General features: G+C 40.1%; 1 protein-coding gene across 2 annotated transcripts in view; it reads left to right on the forward strand.

Annotated features, from left to right (window-relative positions):
- SLC9A6 (solute carrier family 9 member A6) overlaps positions 1–13,305 on the forward strand; it is a 61,530-nt gene that overhangs the window by 21,177 nt on the left and 27,048 nt on the right. For both annotated transcript variants that reach the window (XM_034950308.3, XM_003812337.5), the window contains exons 7-10: positions 3,626–3,767; positions 6,132–6,237; positions 6,532–6,620; positions 9,838–9,951. In XM_034950308.3, coding sequence (XP_034806199.1) covers positions 3,626–3,767; positions 6,132–6,237; positions 6,532–6,620; positions 9,838–9,951 — 451 coding nt within the window. The remainder of the gene's footprint in view (positions 1–3,625; positions 3,768–6,131; positions 6,238–6,531; positions 6,621–9,837; positions 9,952–13,305) is intronic.

Genomic DNA, 13,305 nt, shown 5'->3' on the forward strand with positions numbered 1-13,305 from the left:
TACCAGAGATACATGCTAGGATCAGTAGCCATTTCTACCTATTCAATTAACGACATAACTTTTTTTTTTGAGACAGAGTTTTGCTCGTGTCACCCAGGCTGGAGTACAATGGCGCGGTCTTGGCTCACTGCTACCTCCACCTCCCAGGTTCAAGCGATTCTCCTGCCTTAGCCTCCCGAGTAGCTGGGATTACAGGTGCACACCACCATGCCCAGCTAATTTTTGTATTTTTAGTAGAGGTGGGGTTTCACCGTGTTGGCCAGGCTGGTCTCAAACTCCCAACCTCAGGTAATCCGTCCGCCTCGGCCTCCCAAAGTGCTGGGATGATAGGCAGGAGCCACTGTGCTCAGCCAGAATTGTTAATGATAATGACATAGTACAGTCATTCTTAGCCAGGGGCAATTTGCCACCCCCTCACCACACACACACAGGAGATATTTGACAGTGTCTGGGGGCATTTTGGCTGTCATCAATGGGAGGGAGTTCCTATTGACATGGCCTAGTGGGTAGAAGTTTTCAATGCACAGGACAGCATTCCCCTCACCCCACCCCCATCACAGCCAACAAATAAATACCTGGCCACAAATATGAATAATGCTGTGGTTGAGAAACCCTGGTGTAGTAAAACTAGACCACTCATACATTGTTAACATTGAAATTGGTATTACCTTTTATCACTATTTATGATAATGTTAAAATATGTTTGTGGCAAAAATTTAAAGCATTTGACTCAGAAAGTAGAAAATTCCTGAAATTTCAGCTCAGAAATAACCACTGTTAGGATTTTAATCCAGACTTTTTCCATTAAGATAGTAGTATACATATAAATATGTTAATAATCTTTATAAACAATAAAGGCATAGTAGTATGTATACTTTTCTGTAGCTTTTTTACTTGGATATTATACTATATTAATACCTCTATTATCACATTGGGTGGATGCATTACAAATTTACCTCTCCAATCCCCTATTGATTGATTAATATTTGGTATTTTCTAATATTGTATTATTATGACTAGCATGGCAGTGAGCATATTTATGTGTAAATCTTTGTGAATCCTTGTAAATATTTCTGTAGGGTATTTTTTAGGAGTAGAATTGCTAGGTCAATGGTATGATCATTAAAAAAATTGGGAGATATTATCATATTTCCCTCCAAAAGTGTAATGGAGACCTTTTGGAAGGCAGTGGAGCAACATGTAAAATGAGCCATAGGTATAGTAATAGTCTATTTTTAGAAATATAGTGCAAGGAATAGTCTAAAATATATAAAAAGCAAGAAGATGTTCTTTCAGTTATTTATAGTAGCAAAAATAGTAGAAGCAACTTTTAAATGTCTAACAATGAGGAAATGGTTGAATAAATTGTGCCGTATCCATTTGGACCATTGTGAAGTCTTAAAAACTGTAGTTATAAAGACTATGAATTTTTTTTTCTTGAGACGGAATTTTGTTCTTACTGCCCAGGCTGGAGTGCAATGGCATGATGTCAGCTCACTGCAACCTCCACCTCCCGGGTTCATGAGGTTCTCCTGCCTTAGCCTCCCAAGTAGCTGGGATTACAGGCATGCACCACCACGCCTGGCTAATTTTGTATTTTTATTTCTAGTAGAGACGGGGTTTCTCCTTGTTGGTCAGGCTGGTCTCGAACTCCCCATCTCAGGTGATCCGCCTGCCTCGGCCTCCCAAAGTGCTGGGATTACAGGCATGAGCCACTGCGTCCGGCCAAGACTATGAATATTTTTATGTCATTGTCAGTTAAAAAAGCATAATTCAAAACCACACATTCACTGTGATTACAGCTAAATAAGAATTAGCATGCATGTAACACAAAGAGGGGAAGGGAATACAGAAGGAAAATAAAATCGATCTATCAGGGTAGTGGAATGATGGGAAGATTTTTCCATCTAAACTGTACATTTTATTACTTTCAGGGTTTAAAAAAAAGTATTCATAAAAAATGTTACTGCCTCAAGATAAAATATCAATTGATACAGAAAAGATGAGTTAAGATTTCAATCCAGAGGCTAGTGTCTGCCTAAGAAAGAACAAAACGAGCCTGTCATCTGTTCTCAGCCCATCATGTTTCCCATGTGTCCTTATACATTTTAATGATTAAAGAATGAAATAATGATTAGTGTGAATCTTGAATTTACATGAACTAATCCAGGGAAAGCAACCTCAGGAGGCATGGCATAGATATTTTGTTCCAGAGAGCATTTTGAAAAATACCACCAAAGAAAAAGAAGATTGTATAGCAATTTTTTTCTTTTCTCCAGCCAGTTACTGTATTTTCATGTTATAATGAAATCAGATCTCATTTATGGTAGTGGGACCCTTTATATATATGTAGGTAAGGTAGCATGATGTTAAAGGCCATTTCATATTTATCAAAATGATATCAAATCTGCTGTTCCAAAATGATCTGGTTACTTTGCACATTTAAACGTAAATGTTTAGCATTTTCCATTTAGAGTGAGTCTCAGAAATTTCTGGATCCCATTATCAGAAATTAATATTAGTGCTATATTTCAATAAAATAAGTACAAATTAGGAGATTTTAGTTTGATCTTAGATTTTTTTTTAACCTGGGAGATATGAGAAGAACTTGTACATGGTATAGCAAACATTTTTCAGCCTTGAATCAGAAAAAAACATTGCAGCAACCACAGGGAGAATTCATTATATTTTTAGGAATGTGTTTTTCCTTCTTTTCTTTGACATGATTTGTATGATGTTGTTGAGTCTGGACTTTTTATAATGCTGGTCTCTCAATTAACTGAGATGAGAACTGATTTAGTAACGGTAAGCACCGTTGCCAAAGACCTGCTGGCAACAGCAGTTTTCTCAGGCATTTCTATTTCCTGGGGTGGTAACTGTTATAAAAGAAGCTTTTTCAGACCAGGTTTGGACTGTGAGTTCAAGATGGAGAGCATCTCCTATAATTGCCTGTCTTGGCCTGGTATAGAGTGACTTTCTTTCAGAAGTTTGAGGTGGAAGATCCAGCTGGTTATGCTGAAAGTACTGTTGAGTGGATTCTAATTCCTTGGGAGGTCTTTCGAGTGCTTTTTCCTATAATAGTCCATTTCAGTGAATGAATAGATATTAGGCATTTGGCCCATTCTAGAATTCTAAAAGTTGGAAGGGTCCTTCAGTTACCTTTTTTTTCTCATAGGAAAAACAAAATGTGACTGGGTTGAGTATTGAATAATGTTCTTTATGTTCTTATGCCTCTACTGGAAACAAGTGGGATTTTTCATTAGTTCACATTAGTATGTTAAGGCTTTCGGACACTCAGTACTAGTAATTCTGAAACAGAATCACAAAAGAATAATACTGCACAGTATCTTGGGGATGGGGGAAAAAGCTTGGTGCAATTTTCATATAGAGGATTTTACAATGTTCTACCCCCCTCCCCGAAATTAACATTTAAGGGAAAGCCAAGTTTTCTTGCTAGCCAGATACATTGCAGGATTTTTGGGTAATTTTGTCCTTATTTTGGCAATTCCAATCGAAAGCTTTTTTTTCTTCTCCCTCTAATTTCATCTTTCAAGCTCTATACTACATAATGTTTTTTTAAAAGTAAAGGTTGTTTTCAGAAGTAAAAGCAGTCTCTCTTCTGTAGCTCAATAGTGGCATACCAGCCAGCTGGAGACAACAGTCACACCTTTGATGTCACAGCGATGTTCAAGTCTATTGGGATCTTCCTTGGAATCTTCAGTGGATCTTTTGCGATGGGTGCTGCTACTGGAGTGGTGACAGCTTTAATATCCTTTTGTTATATTTATCTTTTTTTGTTAACATAATATAGTAGTTGAATGCTGTATTCCGTTGTTTTTCCTAGTTCTATGATTAGAATTATGTTAGAATTATTAATCTTATAACTAAGTACTTGGTTTGAAAACATTAAGCAACAGTCTTTGCCAATAAATAAATAAAAGAACTGTATTGTTCTGCATAGGGTTTGGTGCCCTAAAACTTTCACTGCAAGTGTATAATTAGAGATGATATCTCTCTGAGGGTGAATGTTATAGTTGTAGATTAAATAGCTGTAAAGGTAGACATATTCCAAAGAGCCTCTGGGTGTTCTGTGTTGCTGGTCAGCCTGGCAGTCTCTTGCTCTTTGTTTAATAGGACAAATAGGAAATGTACAACAGTGATGCCGAATGAACAAAATGTGTTTCCTTGGTTAGGATATGTAAGAGTTCATCTCAGCTCTCCCGATTTTAAACTTTGTGCTCTAGAGCCCTGGACGGGAAGCCCAAAGGACCTGAGTTGTAGTCCTGGTACTACCACTTAGTCAAGTTATTCTTGTGTTCATGCAAAGGCCATTTTATCCTGGACTTCACCACCATGCAATATATCCATGTCATAAAACTGCACTTGTGCATCCTGAATCTATAAAAACAATTTTATTTTTATTTATTTATTTGTTTTTTTGAGACGGAGTCTCACTCTTTCGCCCAGGCTGGAGTGCAATGGCACGATCTCGGCTCACTGCAACCTCCGCCTCCCGAGTTCAAGCGATTCCCCCGCCTCAGCCTCCCAAGTAGCTGGGATTACAGGTGCGCAACACCACACCCAGCAAGTTTTTTTATATTTTTAGTAGAGATGGGGTTTCATCATGTCGGCCACGCTGATCTCGAACTCCTGACGTCAAGTGATCCACCCACCTCGGCCTCCCAAAGTGCTGGGATTACAGGCATGAGCCACCGTGCCCGGCCTAAAAACATGTTTTAAACCCCCCACCCAAAACAAAAAGCCAGAAGGCATGTCTGGATCACCTGCTACATGTGCTGTGCTCTGTGTATCAAAGCTAAAGAAGACAAACATGACCTCTGCCTCCCTGGTGCTTTCGATATAGTGGCAGACACAAACATGCTAGAAGCTTTGACACTTCACCTCTTTGGATCTCAGTGTAGGAAATTGGAGGGTGGGGACAGTAGGAAAGAGGAGTGGGACTAGATGATGTCTAAAGAGTTTCCAGCTCTGGCCTGGTGCAGTGGCTCGTGCCTGTAATCCTAGCACTTTGGGAGGCCGCGGCGGGCGGATCACAAGGTCGGGAGATTGAGACCATCCTGGCCAACACGGTGAAACCCCATCTCTACTAAAAATTCAAAAAATTAGCCGGGCATGGTGGTGGGCGCCTGTAGTCCCAGCTACTCGGGAAGCTGAAGCGGGAGAATGGCGTGAACCCAGGAGGCGGAGCTTGCAGTGAGCCGAGATGGTGCCACTGCACTCCAGCCTGGGCGACAGTGCGAGACTCCGTCTCAAAAAAACAAAACAAAACAAAAAAGTTTCCAGCTCTAAAACTTCTATGATACTTGTATAAAACAGATACGTTATTCTTTGTCAAGGACTTCTTAGTTTGGTATACTTCAGCCTTGTGCTGGAAGAGGCTTCTTTTATGGCTTTTTATAAGTGAACTGAGGCATAAAGCAGCAGTAAAAAGAGTTCTGAAGGTGATGCCAAGAGTGATAGTATCTCTTCCCCATTACAAGTTCCTTGAGGGTAGAGAGTATATCTTGTTAATCATTTTGTTGTAGTGCCTAGTTGTAGAAATGACTCTAGATTCTAGCCTGAGATTGGTCGTAACTTGGCACAGGCCCTTCCACTGTCAGCTAACAAATACTTGTTAAACTAGTATAAAGCAGTGAAGTGCCTCAATTTCTTCATCATGGAATGAATGCTCTATATCATAGAAGTGGTAGAGGATCAAATTCGTGTAAAATCTCTTGGAAATTATGTATTTTTATAAATGTAAATTGCTACAATTATGGAAGCTGTCTAGCTTTGGGTCTCAGATTAATAGAGGTGGCATGTTATAGATCTGATCTGTTACTCCCATCTCTATCTATCCTTTACTGCATGGTTTCTGGCAAGGTGTGTGATACCCGTGAAACAATTGGAGTGGCTAAGCCATAAAGCTTCCTCACTGAAGGGAAGGCAGCTGACTCCTCAGTAAGATGCTCATTTTAAAAGTCTCCCTATTCTGGTGGTACCTTATTCTGAGATTTCTGTGTTAGAGAAGCTAGAGAACCTTTCTTTCATGGTTGCCTTGCTTAAACTGTTATTTTTTCTAGTCACACTTTTGTGTTACAAGATCTCATTACTAGCCTTAACAGTCTTACGTGACAAAGTTCACCAAATTACGGGAGTTCCAGTTGTTGGAGACAGGCCTGTTCTTCTTGATGTCCTGGAGTACCTTCCTCTTGGCTGAAGCATGGGGCTTCACAGGTAGGTGACTTGCTCCCTTTGATTGTCAACCCTTAAAAGGAGTGACTTTGCCAGTCAATTTTGCTCCAAGTGGATCAGCTCCGTTAGTATTTGAACATACTTATTGTGGTTGGGATTTAGGTTCTTGCTTTAGAACATAAAAAAAAATTTTCAGTGGCAGTGGTTCCTCTTAACAAAGTAAGTCACAAATGAGAATTTCCAGACAAAGCCTATAATCTACTGTGAAGAAAGAACCTCAGTATAAAAGGTGGGAACCATCCTTTTATGTGAACTTGGAATTTGTTGTCTTTATAGGTGTGGTTGCAGTATTGTTTTGTGGCATCACACAAGCACATTATACGTATAATAATTTGTCCACGGAGTCTCAGCATAGAACTAAACAGGTAAGAGGAACTTTATAGTTTGTGAATAGGCTTTTCCTTCTTTCAGCAAAATAGAAGTCTTTTTTACTAAAAAAAAAAAAAATAGTCTTTGATCTGTTCAAGATGCTATCTACTCATTTTAGCTCCTCTTCCTTTGACTCTAAAAGTAGGTGGGATTGGCAAAATGAAGAATGACAGCATTTAGGGTGGAAATAGATCAGCAGAATAGCCAGAGACTGTTACTATTGTGGCTTCAATAACCAGTGAAGTAGCTTCCCTTTCTCTCAGTGTTTTCCCAATTTAATGGCTTTTAAGGGGGATGTTTTGGAAGCTCACTCTGGTTTTACTTGAACTACTGCTGTGTGACATAGATAAGGTTAACTTCTGATCTGACCAGACCTACTAAGAGATGACATAAAGAAGATTAACTTCTGATATTACTAGACCTTCTAAGACATGACATAGATAAGATTAGCTTCTGATCTGATTAGACCTACTAAGAGAAGATCAACTTCCTTCAGTCCGCTCAGGTGCTGCAAAGCTACTATGTTTCCAGGAATGTCAGGGGACTAGTCAGTGGTCTGGTTTTATTTGGTACTGAATGATCAGTTGTGCAGGGTATCTGAAGGGAATTATAAAGGAGATAGGAATACAATTTTTCCAGTCTTAGGAGGTATGTGGGACAAATACATGAAAAAAGTGTAATGTCTGGAATAGAAATAGGTGCATACTTGATTATGGCTATAGTGAGAAACAGAAGGTTTAAATTTTGCCAAATGACAAGAAGGTTGTGGGATTCGCCTGAAAAGGAGTGGTGCTAAAAGCAGGAGCAACAGTATTTCTTCTTCCGGCTAGAGCCACAAATCAAGTTTATGACCTATGCTTTTCCCCTGCCCCTCAAAAGAGATTAGGCTTTTTCCCCCAAGTGTATACATTAGGGCTACAAATCCTTTTTACAAATTAATTCAGTGCAATAAGTAAAGAGAAGAAAATCAGCTGGCAGGGGGCGGTGGGGGAGGGGAGTCAGCATTTTTCCAGGTCGTGGGAAGGGAATAAAAAACAAGAACAGGCCGGGCGCTGTGGCTCACGCCTGTAATCCCAGCATTTTGGGAGGCCAAAGCGGGCGGATCACCCGAGGTCAGAAGTTCGAGACCAGCCTGGCCAACGTGGTGAAACCCCGTCTCTACTAAAAATACAAAAATTAGCCGGATGTAGTGGCTTGCGCCTGTAGTCCCAGCTACTCAGGAGGCTGAGGTAGGAGAATCGCTTGAACCCGGAAGGCGGAGGTTGCAGTGAGCCGAGATCTTGCCACTGCACTCCAGCCTGGATGACAGAGCGAGACTCTGTCTCAAGAACAAACAAACAACAAAAAACTAGAACAGGGTAAGAGCTTCTGGTGTTGTTGGTGATATGATATGAAGCTTATGTACATTTAAGAAATATGAGGAATAGGAATCCTAGATTATGTACTTCAAATTATATGTCATAGAAGACATCAGAGAAGTAGGGGAAATGGTTTGAGGCTTGAGGATCTGGAAAGCTATCCTAGAAGAAACAGTACCCTTAGAAGGATGGGGAAGATTTAGGAAGGCCTAGGGGAGGCAGTACAGATAAAGGCAGGAATAAAAAGAAGGCAGTAAAGTGTAGAGCAGAGGGTGGCGGACTCCAGCCCTCTGGCCACATCCGGCCCTTGCCAGTGAGCTAAGAATGGTTTTCTTTCCATCCATTTTTAATTGGTTGGCAAAAGATCAAAAGAAGAATATGTTGTGACCCATGACAGTTATATGAAATTCACATTTCCATGTCCACCAATAAAATTTTCTTGGCACACAGCCACACCCATTTTTAAAAATATATAGTCTATGGCTGCTTTTGTGCTTCACTGGCAGAGTGAAGTAGTGACAGAGACTTCTTGGCCTGCAAATCCTCTCATGTTTACTCTCTGGCCATTCATGGGAAAGTTTGCCGATCCCTATGTTGCAAAGTAAAGCTGGGACTCTGGAGTCACTGTATTGTTTTAAATCCTGGTTCTACTACTTGCTGGCTGTGTGACCAGGAGGAAGTTCCATAACTTCTCTGTGCTTCAGTTTTGCCATCTTTCAAAATGGAGATAATAATAATACCTACCTCACTGAGTTTTTGTGGGATTAAAACGAGATAATGCATATGAAGTCCTTAGTATAGTATCGGACACACGGTAAAAACTGAAAAAGGTATAGCTGTTATCATTAGTATAAATAAGTAGTAATAATAGCATATTAAATCATTTAAAGAAAAATAAATATATGCTTACTTATTTTAATTTTTATTCTCATTTTTGGGTAATAAGGCAACCCTGGTTTAAAGAGATTAACTAACTTGCCCAAAGCCACAGAGCCAGCAAAAGGGAAGACAGGGCTCAAGCCTAGGCATTTTCATTCTTAAGCCCATGTTCTTAACCACTATTCTGTTATGTGTCAGAGGGCTCATAGTAACAAGCCATTGTAGATAACTCTGGTGGCCAGAGGGACACGAGATTATGAAGGGCCTTAACTTCATTCAGCAAGTATCATATACCGTTGCCAAGGCTATGATGTGAATGGGATGGGGCAGGCGGGCAGCAGGGTTTAGTTCTCCCCACAGATAGTTCTGCTATCCTACAGATCGATCTCTTCCACAATGTGGAAGCCCCTATCTGTAGGACGCTTACTCCCTATACGAGAGGAAGACCCACGCAAAAAGTGAAGTCACAGGGCAAGCCGGGAGTACGAGAGTTCTCACAAAGCACTCTATGCTAGGATCAGAAAGTTGAAATGAATTTTATAGCTTGCAAGAGGAAAGTATCTTGAAACTATCAGTTTTAGAGATTCATTGGTTTGGGGGAGCTGGAGGATGAGGGATGGTTAGAGGTCCTTTCTCATCATTATGGGCAGGAAGTGATGGAAGTTTGACTAAGGCAGTAGCAGGGACACAGGAACATTAAAAAAAAACTGACAGTTTGGAGGAAGAGGAGAGGAATAATTGAAGATGGGGCTTTGAAGAAGGGAAGCTGTTAGGGGAAATGAGGGGGCAACGTTTCTGGCTTTTTCTGCAGGACTAGAAATGTCGTCTCCACATTTGCTCCCTTCTGAACCACATATTTTGTGTGTATGCATGAAGTTTATATATATGAGTGTCTGTTTTAATATCTTAGTAATACTCATGCTTTCAAATTATGTAACTTTATTTGCTGGACTAATCTTTTACAATTTCGTTCCAGTTGTTTGAGCTTCTCAATTTCTTGGCAGAGAATTTCATCTTCTCCTACATGGGGCTGACACTGTTCACCTTCCAGAACCATGTCTTTAACCCAACATTTGTAGTAGGAGCATTTGTATCCTTTATTATGTGTTTTATTTTGAAAATATTTTTAATTGAGATTTTCATGTGGGTTTTGAGTATGTGGTTCATAAGAATACATTTAAATATATACAGTTTTCCTCTGAGTAAAACAAATAAGGATTCCAGCTCTTTTTTCTAGTCTATTTATTTTATTATATTCTATTTCAATTTGTGGTTATTGCACAAATAATGTTGACAGATTAAAATGACAGACAAGTGTCCCACTGTTCTGCCAACCCCAAAAGATAAGTGTTTTCCCTTTATTACTACAGGGAAGGAGAGGTTGGATACTGGGGAGCAGTTAGCAGTCTATGCCACAGGGCAGAAGGCGAAAGATAAGGAAACGTTGAATGAGGCCACTTTCTTTCTCTTTCTCTCCCTCCCCCAACCCCTCTCTCTCCCTCTCTCTTTCTCTCACATATATACAGAGAGTCTTATAAAAAAAAACCCCAACCTGGGCAATGTAGCAAGACCCCATCTTTACAAACAAAATTTTAAAAACTAGCCAGGTATGGTGGTTCATGCCTGTAGTCTAAGCTACTTGGGAGGGTAAGGTGGAAGGATCCCTTGAGCCCAGGAGTTTGAGGCTGCAGTGAGCTGTGATTGGGTCACTGCAGTCCAGACTGGGTGACAAAGGGAGACCCTGTCTCAAAAAAAAAAAAACCAAAAAACCAAAAAACAGATGGAAGGAAGAAACTGAGTATATGAAAGAGAGGAGGCAATAGTGAAAGCCTCTTGAGAAGGCAGGAATGAAATCCAAAGCATGTAGAGAGAAATTTTGCCTTCACTGGAAGGAGAGACAACTCCACCATGACTACAGGAGAGGATAGGGTATGTAGAAATGAAGGCACATTTGTAAGATGGAGCCATCCTCTCTGATGGCTTCTATGTTTATCTGTTAAGTAGGAGGTGAGATCATCTGCTGAGAGTAAGATAGGGAGTTATCTATTGTGTAACAAATTACCTTAAATTTAGCAGCTTAAAACAACAGACAGTTATTATCTCACACAGTTTCTGAGGGTCAGGAATCCTGGAGCAGCTCATCTGAGTGATTCTGGCTCCAGGATCTCTTAAGAGGTTGCAGTTGTGCTCTTGGCTGGGACTGCACCTTCTCAAGACTTGACTAGGGCCAGGGAATCCACTGCAAGCTCACTCAACCCACATCACTGTCAGCAAGAGGCTTCTATTCTTCACGTGGATATCTCCATAGGGCAGCTTACAACATGGCTTCTTCCCCCAAACTGAGTGAGCTGAGAGAGCCCTAAAATGAAAGCCAAAGTGCCTTTTGTAACCTAATCTTTGAAGAGACATACCAGCGTCACTTCCATAATATTCTATTGGTTATACAGACCAACCTGGTACAGTGTGGGTGGGGACTACACAAGGGTGTGAATACTAAGAGGCAGGGATGGTTAGGGACTATCTTGGGGGATGGCTTACACAGATCATAGGGATTTTGAGGAAGGTGGAGGTTCGTGAAATAGTTGTTGTAGAGAGTGGGAGAATAAGTTGACCAAAGAAACTCAACAGGACTGCTAAGAAGTACTAGGGATCCATTGTGTTTGAGAAATAGGAATTAGCAGTAGAACCAATCTGTCCCATTGAATGACTTTGTCCAGCAGTACTTACTGTAAGCATGGAAAAAAGAGATAGTTGGCTCCTTCCAGGTTTGGAGTTTTTTCAAGTGGGTGCAATGAAAACAGAAGGACAAGAGATCATAGTGTTATTACATGACTGATGCAATCTAAACACTTCATTTAATGTTTAACATTAAAAGGTGTTATTAACATGATGATAAGAAGGGAAGTGAGGAAAGAAGACATTGTTTAAGGAAAGAATATAGGGATCTTTGGACTGAAGGTCCCAGTGCTATGGAGGAATGATCAGAGTGGGATAGTTGAACACAAAATATGGAAGGAGCAATTGTGGTCAGTGGGAATGTTTGAATAAGGAATTTTTAAAAGAAATATTTTGAAACCTCACATCAGAATGAAGATTCTGCCAAAGAGATTAGTGAAAGTTTTTTTTTTTTTTAATTAAAACTCTAGATAGGATCTCTGTTAGAAAGCGAAGTATTACTGAAATACTATTCTGCAGAGCCTTAGTCTGTGAATGAACTTTAGGCAAAAAAGATAAAGTACTGTTAATAGGAGAAGTTCTTAGCTGAAAGATAACCATGAGATCAGTAACTTAATGTCCTGCTAGTCTTGGAGAAAATTTGGAGCAGTAAAGTGGCTCGATCCACTATACTTAATCTGGAAACAAAGCTAAATATTCTCTGTAGGTTTCTGAGTCTGTTAGGAATTAAAATTCCTCAATACAAAATCCTACCATGAAAATGGCCTCGTAACAGGAGAGAGTTGCTCTATTTCTGGCTATGTTAGTTAGGACATAGGTTGGTTTCATGTGAAAAGACTCAAACTAATCCAGGTTTAAACAACATAGAAATTTCTTTCTTATCTAAAAATCTGAACTGGTATGGCAGTTCTGCTGCATAGGGTCATCAGGGACTGAAGCAATATTGTTGCTAACATCCTTAGGGACTTGCTGTTGTTCTTGTGATCCAACGTGGCTCACCCCTGTCTGCCCGTTGCCTTGAAGGGCTTGACCCAGAATGTGCACACGTCCCTTCCACTTAACATCATTGATTACACCTACTCACAAGGGAGGCTAGGAGTTATATACTTTATCTGGGTGGCTGCATAAAGATGAAAGGGAGGAGTGCCAACTACCAAGGAAGAAAGCAAGAACAGATGTTGGGGAGAACTAGCAGTCACTGCCACATTGGCCCACATGTTTGGTGGTTACATTTTCTTTTCTTTTTAGGGAATCACTTTTTAAAATAAATGTTTGATTTTAGAGTAGTTTTAGGTTTACAGAAAAATTGTGAAGATAATACAGAAAGTTCTCATATGCCCCACACTCAGTTTCCCCTATTATTAACATATTAGCATGGTACATTTGTCACAGTGAATGAACTAATATTGATATTACTAACTAACGTTTGAACTTTATTCTGATTCCCATAGTTTTTCCCTAATGTCCTTTTTCTATTCCAGGGTCCCATCCAGGATACCACATTACATTTAGTTGTCATGTCCCCTTAGGCTCTGCCTGACTGTGACAGTTTCTCATATGTGTTCATTGTTTTTGGTGACCCTTGACAGTGTTGAGGGGTACTAGCCATGTGTTTTGTAGAATGTCCTGCAGTTGGAACGTGTCTGATATTTTCCCCATGATTAGACTGGAGTTACATGTTCTTTGGGAGGAAGACCACAGAGGTAAAATGCCATTCTCATCACATTATATGAAGGGTATATACTTAATAATGTTGACGATAGTCTTA

The sequence above is a fragment of the Pan paniscus genome, chromosome X (assembly GCF_029289425.2).
Source record: "Pan paniscus chromosome X, NHGRI_mPanPan1-v2.0_pri, whole genome shotgun sequence".
Classification (NCBI taxonomy): domain Eukaryota; kingdom Metazoa; phylum Chordata; class Mammalia; order Primates; family Hominidae; genus Pan; species Pan paniscus.